The 22,884-nt window shown below is 45.0% G+C and overlaps 1 protein-coding gene and 1 long non-coding RNA gene across 7 annotated transcripts in view; one reads left to right on the top strand and one right to left on the bottom strand.

The window, feature by feature from the left end:
* Positions 1-22,884, top strand: part of cacna2d4a (calcium channel, voltage-dependent, alpha 2/delta subunit 4a) — a 112,029-nt gene that overhangs the window by 18,030 nt on the left and 71,115 nt on the right. For 4 of the 6 annotated variants that reach the window (XM_064343363.1, XM_064343368.1, XM_064343369.1 and 1 more), the window contains 23 exons: positions 8-170; positions 343-474; positions 1,293-1,353; positions 2,798-2,948; positions 3,162-3,236; positions 5,713-5,802; positions 6,903-7,016; positions 7,503-7,581; positions 8,126-8,259; positions 8,834-8,851; positions 9,537-9,614; positions 10,140-10,220; positions 10,683-10,757; positions 11,566-11,652; positions 12,354-12,425; positions 12,682-12,743; positions 13,476-13,543; positions 13,881-13,926; positions 15,377-15,474; positions 15,617-15,710; positions 15,832-15,924; positions 17,179-17,306; positions 20,549-20,617. In XM_064343363.1, the coding sequence (XP_064199433.1) occupies positions 8-170; positions 343-474; positions 1,293-1,353; positions 2,798-2,948; positions 3,162-3,236; positions 5,713-5,802; positions 6,903-7,016; positions 7,503-7,581; positions 8,126-8,259; positions 8,834-8,851; positions 9,537-9,614; positions 10,140-10,220; positions 10,683-10,757; positions 11,566-11,652; positions 12,354-12,425; positions 12,682-12,743; positions 13,476-13,543; positions 13,881-13,926; positions 15,377-15,474; positions 15,617-15,710; positions 15,832-15,924; positions 17,179-17,306; positions 20,549-20,617 (2,068 nt within the window). The remainder of the gene's footprint in view (positions 1-7; positions 171-342; positions 475-1,292; positions 1,354-2,797; positions 2,949-3,161; positions 3,237-5,712; positions 5,803-6,902; positions 7,017-7,502; positions 7,582-8,125; positions 8,260-8,833; positions 8,852-9,536; positions 9,615-10,139; positions 10,221-10,682; positions 10,758-11,565; positions 11,653-12,353; positions 12,426-12,681; positions 12,744-13,475; positions 13,544-13,880; positions 13,927-15,376; positions 15,475-15,616; positions 15,711-15,831; positions 15,925-17,178; positions 17,307-20,548; positions 20,618-22,884) is intronic. The other 2 variants (XM_064343367.1, XM_064343364.1) reach the window with 1 other exon arrangement.
* LOC135259244 (uncharacterized) lies at positions 106-19,476 on the bottom strand. The gene is made up of 4 exons (XR_010331220.1): positions 18,770-19,476; positions 2,786-2,915; positions 428-774; positions 106-234 (listed from the first exon to the last, which is right to left on the bottom strand). It is a non-coding gene; the product is annotated as an uncharacterized LOC135259244 (long non-coding RNA).

A 22,884-nucleotide genomic window follows, 5' to 3' on the forward strand; every position in this document is an offset into this window, starting at 1 on the left:
CCCACAGTTTGACTACTACAACTCAGTGATGGTGAACACCATGGACGAGGATGGGGAGTTTGTGGAGTTGGGGGGCGAGTTTGTCCTGGAGGAAAACGAGCATTTCAGCCGACTGTCTGTCAACACCTCGCTGAGTGACATCCAGGTCCCCACCAATGTCTACAACAAAGGTGTGCCAATCTCCACCGTCCTCCCACAAAGCTTCACCCATCTCCACTGAACTAGGCCTACAGCCTGTGTACACATACAACAGATAAGACATTTAGCATATACAGTAATGCTGCATCACCCTATCGAGCATTTCCATTACACACTCTTTCTCCTCTCTCTCTGCCCAAACAGATCCTGACATACTCAATGGGATCTACATGTCAGAGGCGCTGAACACCGTGTTCATCTCTAACTTCAAGCGGGACCCCACGCTCACCTGGCAGTACTTCGGCAGCTCCACGGGCTTCTTCAGGCTCTACCCAGGTGAGGCGCCGTGCCGACGCCCGCCCCGTTCTCTCCGGCCGTAAGAAGTGGGTCTGCAGACGCACAGGCGCCCGCGCCTCCTCCCACTCGCGCACGCACAGCAGCGTGAGCCGTTCAGCGGCCGCTTCAGGCACCAGGGGCCCGCGGCTCTGCCAGGGCCTCAGAAAGGCCCTCCGAGCCGGGCTCTGGAGTGAGTGACAGCAGACGCGTCTGGGAGTAATTACCAGGAGGGCGGTGACTCAGCTCCTCCAGATTGATCCGCCGGTGATCTGGTGATCCATCACGGGGCCGAGGACAGGGCTGAGGAGCGCGGGGTGTAATTTTAATGTTAATGAGGGGCCAGGTTGGACCCAGTCAGCAGGGGGGAGTGGTGGGGGGGTGGGGTGGTGAGGGGGGGCCCCATGGGGATGCGCGGTGATTGCGTGCGGCGGTCTGCTCGTACGCACTCCATCCTATACGACGCGTGTGATGTCAGGACAGCGAGCACCCCGAGGGCCTAATCTAGCCCCCTGACTTTGGCTGCACTCGAATCGTCTCAATCAGTGACAGACGACTGCGGACTAAATAAAAACAAACGTTTGTCCTTATCATTGGCTCACAATTAAACCCAAGTGTTCTTTTTTTCTTCACAAGCAATTTGGCAAGGTAATTTTGGTGATCACTGAACACCAAACAAACAGTGTTTGTGAAGACAGAAAAACAAACTAATTAAACAGCGAATTAAACAGTCAAAGTTAAAGATAGTTTTAATTGAATCCAGGCGTACATTTAAAGGTGTTCCCAGATGAGAATCCATCAATTATTTTGTTCTTCTTCAGGCATCAAGTGGACCCCAGACGAAAATGGCGTCATTACTTTTGACTGCAGGAACCGAAACTGGTAGGACTCTGTGATTCGGCTGAAATAGCCTTCCTTGCAGATGCTGACACTGCTTACAATATTATTCCAGACTAAAAATGACATTTCAAATCACCCTCTCTTGAAAAGTACAGGAATTCACGTATGAGCACGGTCATGGCACACTGAGACTGTTTTCCAACACACCCAGCGTACTGGACTTATGTGTGCTGTACTGTCCTTGGCTGCATTTCAGCCTGAATGACCTGGCACGGTGTTGGGGTTGCTGAGGTTTGACAGGCTCTCTCAAACAGCCTGTAGAAGCTGTAGAAGTGTGGGTGCAGTATTTTCTTCATGCACAGGCATGACCTCACAGCTTGCGTGCTGTTGTGATGTAACTATAGCAACCATAGATGTACCACCTCTTCCCGAGGAGTCACTTCCAGCGTTTTCACAATGCGTACCATGCACTGTACATTCTAACATGCATCATATTCCGGGAAATAAGCTAGTTGGCGCCAACAGGTGATTAGTGTAGCATAAATCACCTACATTTCATAAGAGTAAATGAATGTCAGGTTTTTGAGGACAGCCATAGATGCACCGCTCTGTGGAAAATGTCTGGTCAGCCCTACCTCAGATACCACCTGGAGGTGTGGCGTGTGTCAGCCAGTGAAGGCTTGATCCAGAACCACACACTGCAGTGCTCTAATCTGATCCCACACTGCATAGCTGGGGATCCATCTGGGACAGCTAATGCAATTACAAACAATGATGAAAAAAAAAACCTGCTCTCGCACTCTACAGAGGCGCCATACTCTACAGAGGCCATATTTGCTTAACAAGTCCCTTGTTCCCACTTGTCCATATTTTTGACTCTGGTCTTATATCTTTTATATCTCCTAAACTCCCATATCTTCTGTAATTCTGCCCCGTCCAGTGCAACACACTTAAACTCGTTACCTTATATGGCCTACATTTATTCAGCCAAACAGCTCTGTGTAGCAGTTATAGCTCTCAGTCCTGATCACATCTTTTTCAAGTATAAATACAGTTGCTAACCTAAGATTAGTCACAAGTGTGGAATTGTTGGAGAGCCGAAGGGTGCAGGTGCTCCTGGATTTGCGAGCCGAGTACATCTCTATTAATGGGTCAGAACATGTGAAATAAGCGTGCAACTGGCATGACCCTGTCACATTTTCCTCTAATCTGGGAGCGAAAGGAAGGATGTTTGGACAATTGCTGCATGTATTTCTCATTGATGTATTTTTGCATATTTGCTGATCTGTTCAGTTCCCATGGACAACCCCTCATTTGTCATTTATATTATGTGACAATAGTTAACGTATAAAGGGACCTGCTAAACAATCAATAATGTTGTACTAATTATATGAGGGTGTAGTGGCTTGTTCTGTATACAGGATGTAAATCCAGCACAGTTTGTAAAGTGCGTGGTATGAGAATCTGGACCTACCCCCCCTCGCAGGTACATCCAGGCGGCCACCTCTCCTAAGGACATCGTGATTGTGGTGGACGTCAGCGGCAGCATGAAGGGCCTCAGACTCACCATCGCCAAGCACACCATCAGAACCATCCTGGACACGCTGGGGGAGAATGACTTCGTCAACATCATCGCAGTGAGCCACACCTCCCCACATCCCACCTCCCTGTCACGCAATCCCAAGAGATTGCCTCTGTTATTCCTGCAATACATGTACTGCTACAACAGCTAATCTCTCTGTTACTACTACTACTACTAATAATAATAATATGATAATAATACTAATAATAATAATAATAATGATGGTGATGATAGTAATAATAATAATAATTTTGCTCTCTCCCTGTAGTATAATGACTACGTGCACTACGTGGAGCCCTGCTTCGAAGGCACTCTGGTCCAGGCGGATCTGGACAATCGTGAGGTAATTCTATTATCCAATTCACATAAGCCCAGGGCACTGGTAAGCCAGACAGCCCGAACTGCGCTGTGTGACGTCAGGAGGGCAGTCGTCGTCTTACGCGTTTTGCTGGGGAACAGCTGGGGTGGTTTATTATTTGGGGACGGGGTGGGTGGGTGCTGGAGTTATGAGCATTTCTGTCTGATCTTATCGCTCTCAAACCCGCGTTTGGCACTGCGAGGCCGGTTTAGATCAATGGCCTAGTTTTCAGTGGCCGGACACCGGAGAGCAGGTGGGGTCATCTGTCACCCTGCGGCTTTGCGTCGGGATTCGGGGCAGGAGTGAGGGAGGCAGACGGGGGCGGAGGGGGCTGAGTCTGCCGGCCCTTCTGCTCGAGCGCACAGCACGATGGACACTAAAGCCTTTATTTTTCACTAACACAGTGCACTGTGGGGCGGCGTCCAGAGAAGCAGCACTGCAGCATAACTGCAGTAATACGCAGCACATTTGAAGGGAGCTTCAGGACCCTGTCAAACAGCTTGGCTCCGGTCACAGTCATGCCACATGCGTGTGCGTTTCACACACGCTCTCCGCTTTTCATTCTCAGCCCAAGCAGTGAGCAATAATTATGACTCCAAAGCCAGCCTGTTGCCCGCATGTGCTACGTTTCAGCTTGGACTGTCTGTCAGTAGGTATTTGCCGTATGTGTGTCTGGTTGTGTGAGCCAGGTTTTCGTTCTGGCAGTGTTGCGATATATCAGTGCTGCGTCCCTGGCTTTAATTTTCAATGTGACAGTCAGCATCAGTGGTTAGCATGGTATTAATGTCAGTATGTTACCGTGACAGTGTGTGTTCATGTACATTAGCATACCAGTGTCAGTGCACATTAGCGTATCAATGAGTGACAATGTGTGCTAGTACATGAGTCTGTCACATTTGACAGTGTGCATCTGCGTATAAGTGCATCAGCTTGTGTCAGCTTGTGTTAGTGGTTATTGCGTGTGTCAGTCTGTCAGTTTGAGAGTACTTTTGAGACTGTTATGGTACTGGTGTGTGGCAGTGGATACGTGTGCATATTTGTGTGCATAAATGTGTGTGAGCGTGTACTGGTGTCCAGAAACTGTGGTAGTGTTTGACAGAAAGTTTAGTCTCCACACAGTCATCTGATTTCGGCAGGCCTGTACCTGCCTGAGATCCCAGAGCTGATGGATTAGCAGAGCTGCTAATCGCTTCCTGACTCTGTGCTGGCATCTGCATTCGGTGTGTCAGGTCTGGAAACTGCTGTCTAGTGCTGATGTCTCCAGGAGTGCTGACATTCTAGTGAATCCCCAGAAACACTTCCAGAGACATTTCCCATGTACCCGCAAGACACTTTTCATTTTGTGTTTAGTCTGTTTCTGGTCGTGTTTAGATTTGCGCACCCAGCATGTTCAAGTGACAGTTATCCGAGGAGTGCTGTTTAAATATAACAACATAAACAGGACTGAGGGTGGGGAGGGGCTTTTTATTGCAGTAAATAAAGGTGATTTCCATCTGCCTTACTGCACAGAAAGTTAGCGCAGTGGCACTTGCTGACTACATTGCTGTTCACTGGTGTCGGTTAATGATGATGTAGTTAGTCGAGATACGCCCTACAAGTACATGAAATGTGCACTGAAAAGCAGCAGCAATAAACAGCAAAAAAACACTACATTAACTCTGAAGCCCCTTTATTTTCCCAGTAATGCATCAAGAACCACAAAATTGACATTGATGGTGTTTGCTGCAGTGTCATTTAAGTGGCTTTGATTCACAGTAAAATATAAAGCCTTTTTAAGTCTCTGAACAGGTTTTCTCACGTGAAAAATAGGCTGTGGGCTGGGAGTCATTACCTGAAAACGGTTTAACAGAGAGAAATGGGGCTCACACTGAAGCTCCAGTAGGTGGCAGTGTTGTTCACAGATCTGGCTTTATGCTTTAGAACCATAATGGTGGTCTGTACTAGTAATACACAAGCAAGAACAGGAAGGTTTCAAGTTCTGAGACTGCATTGGTGGATTTTCCTATTCAAGGCACCCGGTGGTAACAAAGGAATGTTTGTTTTTTTTATGGCAGGGGTGTCAGTCTCTTGTACTGGAGGTCTGCAGTGTCCGCAATTATCAGTGGTCTCCTTTCAATTAGTAGCCAATTAAGGCCTTGAGAACAAAGTGTGTGGATTCTTTCACCAAACAAGTTAAAAGAACCATTGATGCTAAACACAATCAAAACCAGCAGATACTACAAACATCCAAGACTGATTCTGACACCCGTAGCTTTATGGAGACCACTCACTCAATGAATAAAGGTGTGAATGAGTCAATGAATAAGTGAGTCAATCAATGACTACTTACTCTCAACCAATGGGAATACAGTATGCGTTTCAGACACACCTCACTGTGATGAAGGCGGTAAGGTACAGCATCTGTACATTACAGTTCATCTGTACCTGAGAGTTTCAGTTCTCACGTCCCTGTTTCTTTCAGCACTTTAAGCTGCTGGTGGAGGAGTTGCATGCCAAGGGCCAGGGGAAAGTGAAGAAGGCCATGAAGGAGTCCTTCCGAATCCTCAACGAGGTTTGTGTCCACAACGCACTAAAACTGCCACAGTAACACACTAAAACTGCCACAGTAACGTGCTAAAACTGCCACAGTAACACACTAAAACTGCCACAGTAACACACTAAAACTGCCACAGTAACGTGCTAAAACTGCCACAGCACCCCCAGCCAGGTCTGCATCTAATACTGTCACTTTGTAACAATTTGCCTGATTTACCAGGAAAAACGAGCAAGTTTGAGTTGAGGTGAGAATCAGACAGCAGTCCCGTCATCAAATATTCTTATGATCTATAGCAAATATGTTGTATATATCAGGGTTAGAGTCAGCTCCATTTTACTTCTACCAAATCAGGAAATCAATTGAAATTCAGTTGTATTTAAAAATGCTCAATGTTCCATATATTTTAAATTCATGAACTGAACATCAAATAATTTCCTGAATTGACCCCAACCCTGCTGGTTACCTACTGTAAAGTGAGCGCCCCAAGTAAGGCACTCTTGCGAAATCAAAGCCATACCTGCTCCCATCATGCCTGTGTCCTGTAACTTCATCGTACCCTTGGCACCATTTCAGCTTTGTCTGCAGTTTCACGGTCTCTAATGAGCCCTAACATACTGTGAAATGGCCACCCCTGCTTCACGGTCTCTAATGAGCCCTAACATACTGTGAAATGGCCACCCCTGCTTCACGGTCTCTAATGAGTCCTAACATACTGTGAAATGGCCACCCCTGCTTCACGGTCCCTAATGAGCCCTAAAATACTGTGAAATGGCCACATTACATTACATTACAGGCATTTAGCAGACGCTCTTATCCAGAGCGACTTACACAACTTTTTTTTTTTTTTTTTTTACATAGCATTTTACATTGTATCCATTTATACAGCTGGATATATACTGAAGCAATTTTGGTTAAGTACCTTGCTCAAGGGTACAACAGCAGTGTCCTACCCGGGAATCGAACCTGCGACCTTTCGGTTACAAGTCTAGTTCCTTACCCACTGTGCTACACTCCGTCCACCCCTGCTTCACGGTCCCTAATGAACCCCAACATACTGTGAAATGGGGAGTCCTGCTGTCATGCTGCAATGCTGAGTCCCGTCGAACCGTTTCTAGGCAACCACCCAGGGGAAGGGCAGCCTGTGTAACCAGGCCATCATGCTCATCACAGACGGAGCCATGGAGGACTTCCAGCAGGTCTTCCAGGACTACAACTGGCCGGAGCGGAAGGTAACCGAGACCACCAGCTTCCCCCGGGGGACGCCCCATGCAGCCTGACAAGCGCTGATCTGGGTTCAGCCTGAAAGCGCTGATCTGGGTTCAGCCTGAAAGCACTGATCTGGGTTCAGTTGTAAAACTCCCCCAGTCAATTTGCCACAAGATCACCAACAACTGTCCAATCACTGTCACACAGGAGGGTTCTGCAGCCGTCAGCCAAGTTGAAATGTCAAGTTATTAAAACACAGCGTGCTTTACTTAAGCAGTCTTTGCACAATAAGTATAATGCAATAACCATGCATTACTTTAGTTAATATCTGTTTCACTCGTATTGAAGCCGTTTCATAACTCAGTGAATGGTTGGCTCAAAAGCCCATGTGCAAAAACTATAATGTGCTGGTAAATGAGGCAAAAATAAACATTTTTACATTTTCAGATTCTGGTTTGATGACAGTTCATTTACTGCGCAAGATGAACACCCATACCTCTCTCTCCTAGGTTCGCGTTTTCACTTATCTCATTGGCCGAGAGGTGACGTTTGCGGACAATGTGAAATGGATTGCCTGCAACAATAAAGGTGGGTTCTATCTGTGCTTCTGTGCCCTGGAATGGGCAGTGCTGCTCAGACCCCAAGCTGAAATGTCTAAATCAGTGGTCCTTCACTTCACACTTCAACAGGGCTGTGGAAATATATAACACATTTAAACAGTCATATCTCAGTGATATTGGATTATCACTCATTATAATCCTTATTATCAGAGATTACACTTCAATATAATCAAGATTATTTCGAGGGAAGGCTAGCCAGTGTAGCAATCAGGAGAACTGTGCTGCCATCTGGTGGAGCTGTTTTGTCTTACAACAGTGAGGACTGAAATTCCACTGACTATACTCTCTGCCTCAAACGCTCCAGGGGTCATACGCATGAAAGAAGCACATTTTCAACAGATTTAACTCTTGATTATCATCAACTAGTTTTTTCATTTATCAAGCATTCCCACAGGGTATACGCCACAGGAAAGCTGACCCACACATGCAATGTGTATGAGCGAGACTAGAGTCATCATTAGTAAGATTACAGTAAGGTTACACCTGTCCTTTCTGTCTCCTTCACCTTGCAGGTTACTACACTCACATTTCAACCTTGGCCGACGTGCAGGAAAACGTCATGGAGTACCTGCACGTCCTGAGTCGGCCAATGGTCATCAACCACGACCATGACATCATCTGGACCGAGGCGTACATGGACAGTGTGGTGAGTGCGGTGGCTCAGGCTCTTACCGCACAGAGCGGCCACCATCTGTGGTGTACTATAGCGTCATCACAGAGAGCATGTGTGCTGATACACCCAGTACTGACAGCAGTACAACTTCTACGGATTCAACGGCTCTCTATAACAGTTTCATCATTGTGATGTCACCAGAGTGAATAGCAGCTGTAAAAGGTGATTCCCAAGCTTTCAGATGATTTCTCTTGTCAGAGGAGTCCTGTGTATTGCAGCCATGTTTCCTGGTTTATGAGCTGACCGGTGCACTGCCCTGCCTCATGTGACTGGAGCTCCTCTCCAGACAGTGGAGGCAGACTCAGTAACTGAGTCATTATGTGTGTCATTACACACCTGTCGCTTTGTATCTGTCACACTGACCAGCACCCTGCCATTGTACCTGCTTGTCCCTAATGCTCCTGCTGCCAATCGCTCGCTGTTTTGTCTCCTGTCCCCTGTCTGAGTACTTCCCTGTTTCTTTTTTTTTTTTTTTTGTGGCCCTCATCTGCTCATGCCTCATCCTTCACTGTCATCCTGTCATGTGACCCGTCACTCACGCTGACAGCTTCCCAACAAGGAGCAGGTAAACTCAAAGTTCCCTGAGCTTAGTCTAGCCGTTTTGGGTTGGGGGGTTCTCGAAGCAGAATAGCTCACCGTAGGTCTTCTCAGTTCCCTTCTCCAGTAGTTGCACAGAGTGAATTGATGGTGTTTAGAAATATTTTTTACGTTTATGTGAAAACAAGAAAAGCATTTCTCAGGAAAAAATTAATCTCCCCATGGAGAGGAACACAACAGTGATATACAGCACATATTAAAAAGAAGAAAAATTGTGTTATTCCTTGACTGCGGCAAAAAAAACTGGCGGGGATGTGTGGAAATTAATTTCCTATGCAAATCTTCTTAGCACAAAGGGAGCAAGGACATTTAACGAGTAAGGACGCTGCACGGCAGAACAAATAGGATTGTCGCTGAGCTATTATTGCCCCGTTTCATAACACATAAATCTGTCTCCCACTCCCTCGGCCTACTACATCACGTCTGTCACTGCCAGTCTGAACCTACTGAGTATCCCAGTCTCACCAAAGAGGTAGCGAATGAGAGCCTGATCCATTTCACCATATATGGATGGCTTACAGTAGGGTGTGTTAGATGAATGGAGCGATGGAGCCTGTTACTGTGAAAGCAGAGGATGTGCTTGCGCGTGGTTTTGGAATGGAGGAGTGTGCGAGGATTGCACCGCTGAGTCTCGCCCCTCCCTCTTTTCACAGCTGTTCAACACCCAGGCTCAGAGCATGCTGCTCATGACCACGGTCGCCATGCCGGTCTTCAGCAAGAAGAACGAGACAGTCAGTACACACGGGTTGTGGTTCGCTGGTTGGGGGGGTTTGGTTATGATCTATTGATAGAAGGGAAGGAGGCATTGCACACGATTATAAGCAGAAGGGGAGGATTTAGCCTATGTAATGTATGTATGAGCGCCATGGTGGTATAGCACTGTCGCCTCACTTGCTGTGAAGGTCATGGGTTTGAATCCCGGCCGTGGCCTTTTTGTGCGGGGGTTCTGTTTTTCCTGTGCCCATGTGGGTTTTCTCCGGGGGTGGAGGGGTAAGCATCGCTGTAAATGAACATGTGTGCTCATTCAACCTACCCTGCATAAATTAATTTTAAAAAAGAAAATATATGACGTGAGGGGCTGAGAGATGCAGGGCTTGGACATGATGCATTGGTAAAAGAGTAGGGGCTGAGCACTGGGGGAGGGGTTTGGATGTCTCAGTAGATGGGGAGGAGTGGGCGGGGTTAGGGTATGATGTATTAGCACAGGGGGAGGACCGGAGTGATGGTGCGCTGATTTCCTCCCTCCCTGTGTGCAGCGCTCCCATGGGATTCTCCTGGGGGTGGTGGGGTCCGACGTACCTCTGAGGGAGCTGATGAAACTGGCTCCACGATACAAGGTAGGCCTCGAGCCAGCAGAACTCTCAATCCACACGCTCAAATAGTGTTCATCCAACCTGCTCTTGGCCAGAGTAACACCATCTTTTCACATTCAAGCACTGTTTATACAAGGTACCCCAGGCAAGTGTGCCTACACTCAATATAATGCAAGATCAGAGGTAAACAATCCAGGTTCAGAAAGTAAAAGTTCATCCCAGGATTTTGTTCCAGTCACCTGGATTTGCTAATGAGCACAATTCTTCAGCCAAGAGGTAGAGCTAAATCAGCTGGCTGAGTTCAGGGGTGGATGAAATACATGGCAGGACTTTTACTTTCTGACCCCTGGACTTTCCACCTCTGTGCAAGATCAGCATTGACTTTTCACACTCAGGTAATATCAGTACAAGCCACCCTGGAGTACCCTTCAGTCTTCAGCGCAGGTAGCGAATGCCATTGTCTGTCTCTGTCCGTCTCCTCCGCAGCTTGGAGTTCACGGCTATGCCTTTCTCAACACCAACAACGGCTACATCCTCTCTCACCCTGACCTCCGACCTCTGGTATGCCTGTCTGCAGTTTACGTTCCTTCAATTCCTTTGCCTGAAAGAGGGCTTCATCCACAAGCAGCCAGCAGCAGCACTTCAGTAATGAGAGCAGAATATGACTGCAGTGCAGTCTCTGAATCACACAATGCCTCGACGTTCATACCAAACAAATTGGTCTGCGGTAACACTGTCACCATACCAGACGCCACCAAGAGATATAATTACCATATTTATTTTTACCACTACAGTGAGTGAGAATCATAGCTTAGAACTCAAACATCATCAGCTTTTTGAAATCATGATAATTTTATCGCAGAAATAGCAAACAGCACCAACACAGCCTGCCTTTTAAACTTGTTTTGTTTAAACAAGAGAACAGCAGTGTCCTTCAAGAGTGAAGCTACAGTATTTCTCGCCATTGGCTGCTGCTGGCTTCACATTAGGCATTACGTGGACATACATTTGTGTCACTTTTCTGAAATGTGCTGCATGCTTGTATTGTGCTATGATGTGTGTCTGTGCGTGTAGTGATGCAAGTGTTTTTCTGGGGATCTGTGATGTATGTGTGCGTACTGTGAATTGAATTCCAAATTTACGTAATTGTGTGCTTTGCCTGTGTGCGTGCTGTGACCTGCTTTCTGTCGTGTTTGCATTGTGATGTGTGATTACGTCGTGTGCTTCAGTTGTGGCATATGTTCGCGGCATTTGAGATGTGATGTGTGCTAGTGTCATGTGACCAATTTTTTTTGTTTTTTAATTCATCATTGTGCACCATTCGTGTCATGTTTGAATTAATCATCCGCCTGCTCTGTTTCTCCTCCAGTACAAAGAGGGAAAGAAACTTAGGCCCAAACCCAATTACAACAGTGTGGACCTGTCTGAGGTGGAGTGGGAGGACACGGAGGAGACTGTGAGTCAGTGGGGTTTGTGTGTGTGTGTGTGCTTGTCAAACATGAACTCAAGCTGGGATCTGGGGTAATGTTGTATTATTGCTAGCCTCTACGCTCACCTTATTGTTGTTGTTTGTCAGCTTGAGGCCCATTTACAATAACACTGGCTGTTCTGTACCTGTTGTTCTGGTTTTCTCAGGTACTTTAATTTTAGCCTTGTAATTAGCTCTGAATAAGTAGCATCTGCTCAAATACAAATGCAGATGCTACTTATTCAGAGTAGCATTAATACAATACAATACATTTTACAGTAATACATTTTATCTATTTAGCAGATGCATTAGCCAAAGCGATTTACAAAAGTGCATTTCGCATGGCAAAACAAATAGTTAAATCTGTTTGTGTGTATATGTGTACGTACTGTAATGTGGTAGACATGTGTTTGTGTGTGTTTGTATCCGAGTGTGTGTGTGTTTGTGTGTGTATTTGCACATGTTGCTTGTGTGCCAGTGTATATGTGTATTTGTACATGTTTGTGTGTGTATGCACTTGTAATTGTATGTGTGTGTGTATGTCTGTATTTGTACTGGTGTGTGTATTTGTATGTGTTTGTGCATGTGTGTGTGTAGTGTGTGTGTGTGTGTGTCTGTATTTGTACGTGTGTGTACACGTGCATGTGTCGTTTGTGTGTGTGAGCATGCTCATGTATCTTCTCCTGCAGCTCAGAACAGCGATGGTGAAGGGCGAAACAGGCACATTCTCAATGGATGTGAGAGCCTCGGTGGAGAAAGGGGTGAGTGTGAGCCAATTTGGAAGGGCTTGCTTCTTAATGCTATCACAGTGCCACATGTGGGAAGAGAACCCCCCATCTCAGGGTTCAAGGAAAAGCTCATTAAGCACTGAGGCACACAGCATTTGAAAGCTGCAACAGTAACACAAACAGCGTTTGTGCTATGCCTACATAGTGCTTGGCTGTCAGTCAAAGAGTGATTGCTGTACATGGCGAAATTAGCAGTCAATAATCTTATTTTTCTTTGCTCCCTCCATAGAAAAGAGTTATGTTCCTGACAAATGATTATTTCTACACAACTATCAAAGACACTCCTTTCAGGTAGGTGTGATTGTCACACACGAAAGAAAAAAATGACACCACCAGACAATAAACCTGCTATAACAAAGACTATAGGAGGCCTTCAGTGAGAATTGTGTTTATGTTTTAAACATGTTTGTAAAGGAGACATGTGAATTATATTCTTTATGTATCATTGTCCCTGAACCACAGAGCTTAGTATGACCATTGTGTAAACCCAGTTATGACTATCCAGCAGTTAGCCATTAGGTAGGTGACAATGTCTATTATTACAGATGCCCAGTAATATCAGGGTCATATCGGCCAACAACAGCTCCAAATAAACTAATGGGCGATATGATGACGCTGCATACATGCATGAACTAGGCAGCATATTCGACGTGCTACTGCTGTTGTGAATTAAATGAAAATGTCACAGTCACAATGCAGTATAATCAGTCATCTGAATCTCTTACTGTATTTATCATGTTTTAAATGTATTATTTTTACCAGCCAAACTCACAAGCAAAACTGCAGTTTGCATTTCAGCCATAACATTAAATAGGGCGGTACCAGCATCAGCCAGTACAGCCAGTCAAATACCCGTTAGTGATACTGGTCCGGTTTTGTCATTGTGTACCTCTCATTGTTATAATGCGACTTCTGCTTTAGGTCACGCCTGTCTGATGTGATTGGTTAATCCCTGTTGACTGTGCTTGGTTGCTGCATCCTATCACAGTAATACTGCTCACACTGTATGCTGTCTGTCCACAGTCTGGGCCTAGTGCTGACTCAGGGCCATGGCGAGTACATTTTCACAGGCAACGTTTCCATTGAAGAAGGTACAGTACCCTCTTACCTGCGCAGACTACGCCCATTCACCCATCACCCGCAAGTCCCTGTGAGATGGAGATATCCACCAACAAAACTAAGGGCGTTGGCTGGTTGTTGTGTTTACTGTACGCGTGTTGAAAAGCACAGTCATCTCCGACAGTGTGTGAATGTGAACAGTTGTGAGAAGTGTGGCATGAGCATTAATTATCAATGCCAACATGCGTGTGTGCATGTGTATGTCAGTGTGTCTCAGCTATATATGTCTGAGATATATAATATCATACAAGAAAGAAGAGAAACAGCCTGACTGTTTCTCTCCCTCCCTCCCTCCGTCCGTCCCTGCAGGACTTCATGACCTGATGCAACCTGACCTGACCCTTGCTGACGAGTGGTAAGTGTGATGGGAATTCCTCTGGGTCTATCCATACTTGTCAGTCAGTTATCAGAGTCTATTAACATCTTGTTCAGGGCAGTGTAAATTCCAAACATTGCTCACTTACTTAGCCTGTATAAGTGGTACCACCATAAACATTTTAATATTTATTATCTTATATTTTAATCATTTTTTTACCACAATCTTTTTCCTTCAGTTTGGAATGGCCAATTTCATTCATAAGCCAGATTCACTGCCACAACCATCTCCATCCATTTTGGAAAGTGCAGACAAGCCTGTGCTCTAAGGGCATAATCTTGGTGTAAAGATTGGGAGGGGGGGGGCTCTGTATAGTTTGTGAGATGTGAGAATTAAATTGTAGACTCTAAGGAACTAGTGACTGAAGAAGGACCACAAGAAAGTTTGTGTTTCATCTTAACAACTTTCTGAAAAAGTGGAACATTTTATGAAACAGGTAAACATTAATTTCCCACTACATCACAGTACAGTTTGAGACCAAGGCTAATATACTCCATTCACCAGAGGCTAGTTAGCTATTGGCTTTAATTGCTATTACCCTGTTACAGTTTGCATGCTTGTAATGTGCTCTGGATTTTCAATTGATTTGGCTTTCCTCAATAGTCTACAGTATGAAGGCACACACTAACCCATGTATTTATTTTATTTTTTAATAAAATAAACTATCAAGTGGAGGGTAATCAGCTTCCTAACTCACCTCTCACATCGTAAAATACTGATGAAGGCTGGACACTAAATGCTAAACTGGCTAAAAGAGGGGGGAAAGTTTTTGTAATTGACATGCCATTGACCAATAAATGACCAACAAATGTCATGTCATTGATAGAGCAGGTCCATCAGAACTCATAATTATTATTGCTAATTATTGGTTTGTGAATGATTGTTTATGAGTACTTTGGGTGAGTGTGAGGAGGTCACTTGTTCCGTTAAACCTCAATACCAGAGTCGTTCTCAATGAGGGGGACAATGCTGTCTGCATAGATTACTGGAGGAGACGGACCAGGCATTTCCCTTTATTGCATGGGCTGCCTCCCCGTGCCAAAGGTTCTCCCCTAAAGCAATGCCCTGCGGAACAAGTGCTTCTGTCGTCCACTGCCCTCACTCCGCAGTGCAGCAGTTGGGATTGCGCAGTCATTGCGAGTCGTGACCCTGAAATGCACCACACTCCCTGGGGTCCACATGTGCACTGCTCTGAGGGTGGCCATCCACCTACATCCAGCAATGCATCAGTCTGGATCTGATACCAGACCATGGGGCACCTCCGCACACTGGAACAGCATATAGATATTTATCGGCAATATTTATCTTATGTTTATTTATTTTATATCTATCTTAGATATTTATCAGCAATCAGAAAAGTACATGAACATGATTTTTTGCATTGTTTTTTAATCAGAAGCACTTAGCACTGGGTTATTGTTTCCTGTAGGACATACTGTGAGACAGACATCGATCCGCAGCATCGCAAGTTCAGCCAGCTTATGGCGGTAGTTCGCTACCTGAGAGGGGAGGAGCCTGAGCTGGAGTGTGAGTTACTGCACTGCGCCTCTCACAGAGCACAGCCAATAAACATTTAAAATCACTTTATGATGAGGTGGATTAGCCATTTATGGTACTGCGAAGCACTGTTGTTCAGGACAGCTGACTTACAATGGTATCTGTTTCCTAGGCGATGAAGAGCTGCTGCAGACGGTTCTTTTTGATGCCGTGGTAACTGCTCCCATGGAAGCGTATTGGACAGCCTTATCGCTCGATGAAGCCGGGTACCATCTCTTGTCTGTCGAGTGTTCCTAGTCTATTTTACAGCTTGTTGTGCACGCATTAAATTAACCACCTCACCCCATCTCACCTTTCCCTTTAATGCCACTACTCCACCGACGGCAGAATTGAGGAAGGGGTAGAGGCGGCTTTTTTGGGAACACGGGCAGGACTCATGCGGCTCACCAGATACGTCGGCACGGAGAAGCGCGTGGTAAAGTGAGTCACACCAATCAGCACAATCCCATACAGCATTACCACACCTGTGTACCTACACCGCAGGTACGGCCCGCCAAAGGCAAAATGCAATGATGAAAAACAATGCTTATGGAAGTGCAGTTGCTGTATGGAGCAGAGCTGTACGAGAACAGGAACTGTGCGTTATTCCTGTTCCAGTTTCCTCTCAACACTCCACTTGCAAAGTTAATCTTCAGAAACTTTCATGCGGGAAAGTGGGCTGCAGTGGCAGCCCGGGCCCGTGGGCCTGCCTGTGTTATTAAGGGCCAAGCTGCCTGGGGTATTCTCAGCACTCACTGAGAGAGGAGGAGTTCTCTCAACTGGCACCAGCTCCCAGCATCTGGGTCTTCTACTGATCCACAGCCCTGCTGTTTTTACACATGAAGCACAAGCATGCAGACAGGCTGCTTACAGGAGAAGAGTACAAACGTGCCCCATCACCTGTGATCTAACTTAATTACCCACTTCTCCTCCTCGCTTCACCCTCTCAGGGTTTGGTACAGCAGCAGCTAATAGATCTGTGCTAATAGACCTGTGCAGACTTATGACAGGCAAAGGCTAGTTTGGTGGGTTGTGACAAACATGACTCAGAAATTAAACTAACAAATTGCTGCAACCACTGTATGACAATTACAAGTCCATGTCACTTCTGAGGGGAATGATTTCAGGCCCAATATCTTAATTAGTTACCTGTCAGGAGAGGCTCATGGGACACTGCCATAGCCAACGCCTATGCAAGCTGTGATTAATAGGTCATCAAAGGCTTTGATTAATTGTGGCCCCAGGACAGTGTGCATTGCCAGATCAGAGCTGCAATACCAAAATCCTAACAGCTGGTTGACTGAGCAAGTTAACACCCAGAGAGGAATAAATTACTGAATGTGAAGTAAAAAAATCATTTGAAATTGCCTGATAATTTACTTCATGGGTCACACTCCAAATTGCTGTTGAGTTGTATATTAAACTAACAGCTTAAGTGCTTTGTTTACGTATGGTAAAACAATAAAAATGTCTTGCAAGAATATCTCGAAATAGAATTGTGGCCTAATAGGGCCCCCTTGTGGTCACAATTGATATAGAATGTTGATGGATCGCTGAAGGTGACTGATTTAAAAAAACAACAACAATTGGCCTTGCAGTATGATGTCATTGGACTAAGCTTGAACGGATTTCTTTTTTCCACTCCATCTCTGTCTCATCCACCCCCCCACCCCAAATTGCTCCCCAACTCCACAGGAAGTTCCTGACCTCGTCAGACAAGGAAAACCTCTTCACAATGGACCACTTCCCTCTGTGGTATCGGCGGGCAGCGGAGCACCCGCCTGGCAGCTTCCTGTACTACATCCCTAACCCAGAGAGCCGAGGTACCGCACCCGCAGTCCCACACAGGCTGTCACCATGACAACAGAGTCAGCAGCCCTCTCACCAAAGCTCTATATTCAGGCACCCTGTATCACAGCCATGATCGTAAATTCCATTACAAATGTAAAATAAACGAACAAAAAAATGACACACACTTCATGATCAAAAAGCAAAGACATAAAAATGATTTCATTCTAAATGAATAATCCTTGTGCCATGACGAATGTGTAGTATTGTACAGATACAAGCTATGGCACTGTCCTTTTTAAAAAGCTGGATATTAATGAAAAGCCTCCATGCTGTGGGGATCCCTTTGTGACCGACTACCTCTAATGGTGATATGCTGACCAGGGCCCTAAAACAGACCTGCTTTCCTCAGATGTTTTCAGGGACTATGAATACAACTATAGCGCCTCCCCCAGGCTGGAGGACCTTGAGCAGGAGTGCGAGGATGGTACTTAAACTGGCCCTCCTGGCTCCATGGCATGCTCCTATATGCTTCTGCATGGGTCAATACTGTGGTCTATACATTCACTCCTAGGGTTGCTCCTCTGCATGACTCCGCTATTAACAACATGCATTCCACATGGAGTATGGACATAAAATGGGGCTGGTCAATCTTATCAGAGAATTACCAGTACAGGAGCAGGCTTTTCCTCTAGCCAAGCACAAAAACAACGGATGCAACTAATCAAGGTACAAATCGAAGAACATGATTACTTGATTAGTTGAACAAGGTATTTTAGTTCTGGATTCGAACAAAAGCCTGCAGCCGCACCAGCACCTTCTCAGGAAAGATTGGTCACCCTGACTTACAGTAACTGAATCAGTTCAAACGATCCCTACCTATCAACTCCAGTGGATGTGCCTGTTAGACAAGGTCACAGTGGGTGTGTGCAGAGATGTTAAGGCCATTGATCTGTGTATCTCGGAGGACTGAAGGCTTTTAAGAGTACAACACAACCAGCCCTGGTACACAGACACATCTGAGTGTCAGTATCACACTGGCCTTGAGGACTGTGAAACCAGGTTACATCTACTGCTGACAACAGTGAGACCAGCTGTTGTTCATCCCATTGCCTACAGTAGGCTACTATTGAAAGTAGGCTATATATCATACACAATCTGTTCTACTCCGTACAGGAAGCAAACAACATATTATCTAGTTTATTTGTGTGACTCGTAATTTTAAGGCAATGTCTGATACGAGAACAACCGAACATTATAGTGAATTCGATGTTGAATTTGTTTTGTTTCTACCAGATCACGCAAAATTTGGGGAGAGGAAATATACAAGAGGAGACAACTGTTGTTCTCCATTTGGCATGAGCAGTAGTTAATATTCCATAAAAGGTCAAATATTTTAATAATTACCCTTGTCGCTATATGGAATACTATATTAACCATGCTACAGTATTACACGCAAAAACATTCACTATTAATAAATTTAAAAAAAGCTACTCACCATCTGTGCGAGTACGGGGCCTGCTTCAGCCGGTGTATCTGCACAGCCCGCTGTCCCTTCATAGCATGCTCCGGTCAATATCCGGTTCAGTGGCTATTGTGATACATCGATGATGTATGATGCATCTCTTATTGGATACAACGCTATGACTTAATTGTGCACTTTGAAATATAGTTTTGTGCCTGCGTACATGTAGCTACTGGTATATTAGTTAACTAACCAACTACCTGGCAGTTGTGAATCATACTAAACACCTAAGGCGGTTTGCGAGCAATCCTTGCTAAGCAATTAAGACAGCTAGGATATTAGCCTGGGAAATATCTAGGTAATGGAGCTAACTAGTGTAAGGCCGTGGGTAAGTGCTTCGTTTCTGCAGTGCTCGTGTAGAGTGAGCAAAGTTCTGGAGACGGCCAGCCGACACAAGGTTTCAGCCTTTAACTTGTTTATTCCTCGGAAGAATATGGACGGCGTTTACTCGCATTTGCAATACAGCATTGGTTATCTATCGCGTTTAAAACTATCTGGTCCGCTAACAGTCTTCCCTCCAATCCAAAATATCTGTCCCACCCTCTCCCTGACTCTCGCGCCTTTCTTTTCTTCTTTTCCCTCTCACACTTTGCACCACCCCATCTATCTACACTTACGGAAGCCTTCCCAGTCCAAAAAGTATATCAATGGGTACAGCAGTTCAATCTCACGTCTCACACTACCTAGCTTGGTATACCAGTTGGGATTTACATAGCTAATGTTAGCTACATGTACCTAAATATAGCTATATTTCAACGTGATAACAATGCTAAATTTGATTCTATTCCAATTGTGTAAATTTGGACTTATGTAATGTTGGCGCTACAGATTGCTTTGAATATAAAACTGGGTGGCGCTTAGCAACGTATGTAGCTACAGCTAATAACTTTTAGCCAGGGCAGGCTGTGCAGGGATAGCAGGCTGTGCAGTTAGACTGGCCATAGGGCAGGGTGATGGATATCAGTGACAAATGTGGTGCATTGTGCATTTCTCACGTCCAGTGACTGCGCTACTGAGCCAGGTGTCAGTAGCTGTCAAAGCTGAAAAGTATGTGGACGGGAAAGGAAGACTTTCAGTGGCTTGACCTTGTGTGATCAGTTCAGGGCATCACGTCCTCCCTTTCATCCAGAAAGATAGGACAGAGTGTGAAGCGAATAAAGCTTACCTGTCATAGCCAGTGGCAAATGGACACAGACCTATGGTTGGGAGCCCCTGACACAACCTACCCTGTCTCTAAATACACAATTGCTAATAATGTCATAGACATTATTGTAATGCTTACTCATGTAAGCTTGGACCTACTCCTTACATACACGTAAAGGGGAAAGGGGTCTAGCTGAACATCTGAGTCTCCCAAAATCAGGCAAGACTATGGTTTAATCCTGCTGAGTTTAATGACTGCACACCACCATTTAATGACTCCCTACCACCATTAAAGGCATTTTATCAAACACCCAGGGCACAGTGAATAGGGGAGATAAGGTGAATCAGGCAACTCCACTGTGATGACATGCAGCATTGTTCTTCATGGGAACCAGGCTGGCATGAATTAAGCCTTGCCATTTGCATGGCATTGCCTCTTGGGGATATGGCATTTATGTGAATTCATAAATGACCTGTCATGAAATGCCTTGCATTTCCCCGTGCCAATGACAAATATTGGCCTCTGCGCACTTAAAATGGCTGCGCAGGACTGCGTTTGGGGATGCCTTACGAGGTGAGCTCTGTCTGACTCCTGTCTCCCTGTGACAGATGGGAAGGGAGTCGTCGCCACCACAGCCGTGACGGTCACCATCAACGACAAGATGGCCATTGCGGCAGGTAAGACACATGAGGGGTATCTTTCTCTCCATTTCCCCCGCCAGGGGCAGAGCCTGTGGTTGGCAGCAGGGGAGTAGGGTTTTTGCTGGACAGAGTTCAAGCAAACGTTTGCTGAGTGATGCTTGATGAGCAGCATATTCCCTCCAAAAATTTCCTGACCTCTGAGCTCCCTATGTTCCTTTGTGTACTGTCTGCTAATGACTTCCGGCAAAGCTGTAAATGTAATTACTGCAATGGCAAACACGTGTTACAAATAAGAGTCGTTCTGTGAATTGAGGGCGCTATGACAGTAATTTATGAATGATAATGAGTGCATGGGAATCTTCTATACATCTCCGGGGAGTTGTTCCTCAGCCGTATGACATTGCTAATTTACATTCAAAGGAGATTCCCACTATCTCTGCTGAACTGTGCTGCTTTGACAAGTTCACCGTGGCAGGCTAAAACAGGCTATTCAGAAACACAAATCAAAAGCAGAGAACATGGTGGGCCCCTGTAAATGTACCAGGAAACCTGTGGACACACAGAACAACTACATAAATCTCTTTCAATTGAAAATTGTACTGAATTAAATATCCAGTTGCAGACTTTTGGCGGCCGCCTCATCAAATAACCATAATATAAATTATAAGCTATTTGTAATCTAATAATATACAAGCTGCTAAACCACTGTATAGCTCCATTTTTTTTATGTGTTAGAACTAACGATATACAGACAATATAGAAAAATAGCTTGTGCCATTCATGGCAAACTTGGAAGATGAATGTTGCTGCTACGCATGCAGGTCAGTAGCTATAGTTGAACAGCATTGCTGAAACTTTCCAGTGTTTTCTTTTAAGTCACCCCAACAAAGGGGTTATAATTAGCCTCCACGCAGACATATACAGTCACAGGCTTTTGACATTAAAAATGTATGTATTCAAAATGTTCTGGGGAAAAAGTTTCAAGGTTCATTCACATACAAATTGTTCTTTGAAAAGCCTTTGAATGTATTGAATACAAGTTGCTACTGAATGCCACAGAAAATATAAAACTCTATTCTATAATTCTACAATAATTATAGAAAACATGTATTGTATGTAACATAATACACCACTCTTAGAAATGTTTGTAGCCTGGGTGACATTCTTGTAGCTTCTGAATTTATCGCTGGTGTACTGCAATATAATTCACTGTAAAAACTTAAACGTTGTAAAAGTGCTGGAACGATGGTGCTGCACACGTCTGTCCTTGAGTCTGTGTGAGCTGTGTCCTGGCCGAACGTAGCAATGCTTTGAGGTGAAACTTTCATCAGTCCTTATTATCCCATGAGGGAGGCAGCCAGAGACGTCTGCTCATCCTTCTCACTAACCGATACTGACACTCCCATCAGCTCCACAAAATGCTAAAGCCAATACACATTCGGTCTCCAAATCTGTCTCTGATTTTAAACACGCAAACTCCTGCCGGCTAGCTGCTCTACAGTACGTTTTGTTGGGAAACCGGTCCCTTGCGTTACAACAGATAACACAATCCCGAAGCCTTATTTCGAAGAACGACAACTGGAAAAGGGAAAAGAACAAAGTAAACACACCAGACGTGGAGGACAGATTTGCCCATATGGTAATTATCTGTAATTAGTACAGAGTCGGAAGACAGGATGGTGGAGCCCTGTGGTAAACCTTTGAATGGGCATGCGCTGGAGTTATCCGCGTAATGGAATTTGCCTCGTCTTCCCGTCGACAGACGTGCGGAGAAACAGACAGGTGTATGAATATTTAATTACACCCTGTGCATGACTCCCCGCGTGGACTGGCATGTTAACGGGAGAAGCATGGGCTTTGAAAGAGAAGTACTGAAATATTGAAACCGTGTTTGATTACAGGAGAGTCTGGCAAACACTTAACCTGTCCAAAGAAGGCATTTGTTGCTGGTGGCGACGAATGAAAACGTTATCGTCACTAGATTACTCAGTTTCGCGTAATTATTTCTGATTTTGCCTTGCCTTGATGTGTAGGCCTAACTGCTACATAAAGACTCACGCACGATGTAATTACGGCTGTAGCTATTTGCCAGTTGTCGGACAACGCCGAATCCATTAGTGGCAAGGAGTGTCCTGAAAAAAATAATAAAAATAAACTGGTGAGCCCTATTTATTTATGTAAAATACAATTTACTCATATGCCACTATCTTCTTCATATAATTATAAAGCCTAGAATATACATAAGTGCATGGAAAACACCTAAATTGGATTTTATGTGAACTTAATCAACAAGAGTGATGGTG

Source organism: Anguilla rostrata, chromosome 7 (genome assembly GCF_018555375.3).
Source record: "Anguilla rostrata isolate EN2019 chromosome 7, ASM1855537v3, whole genome shotgun sequence".
Classification (NCBI taxonomy): Eukaryota; Metazoa; Chordata; class Actinopteri; order Anguilliformes; family Anguillidae; genus Anguilla; species Anguilla rostrata.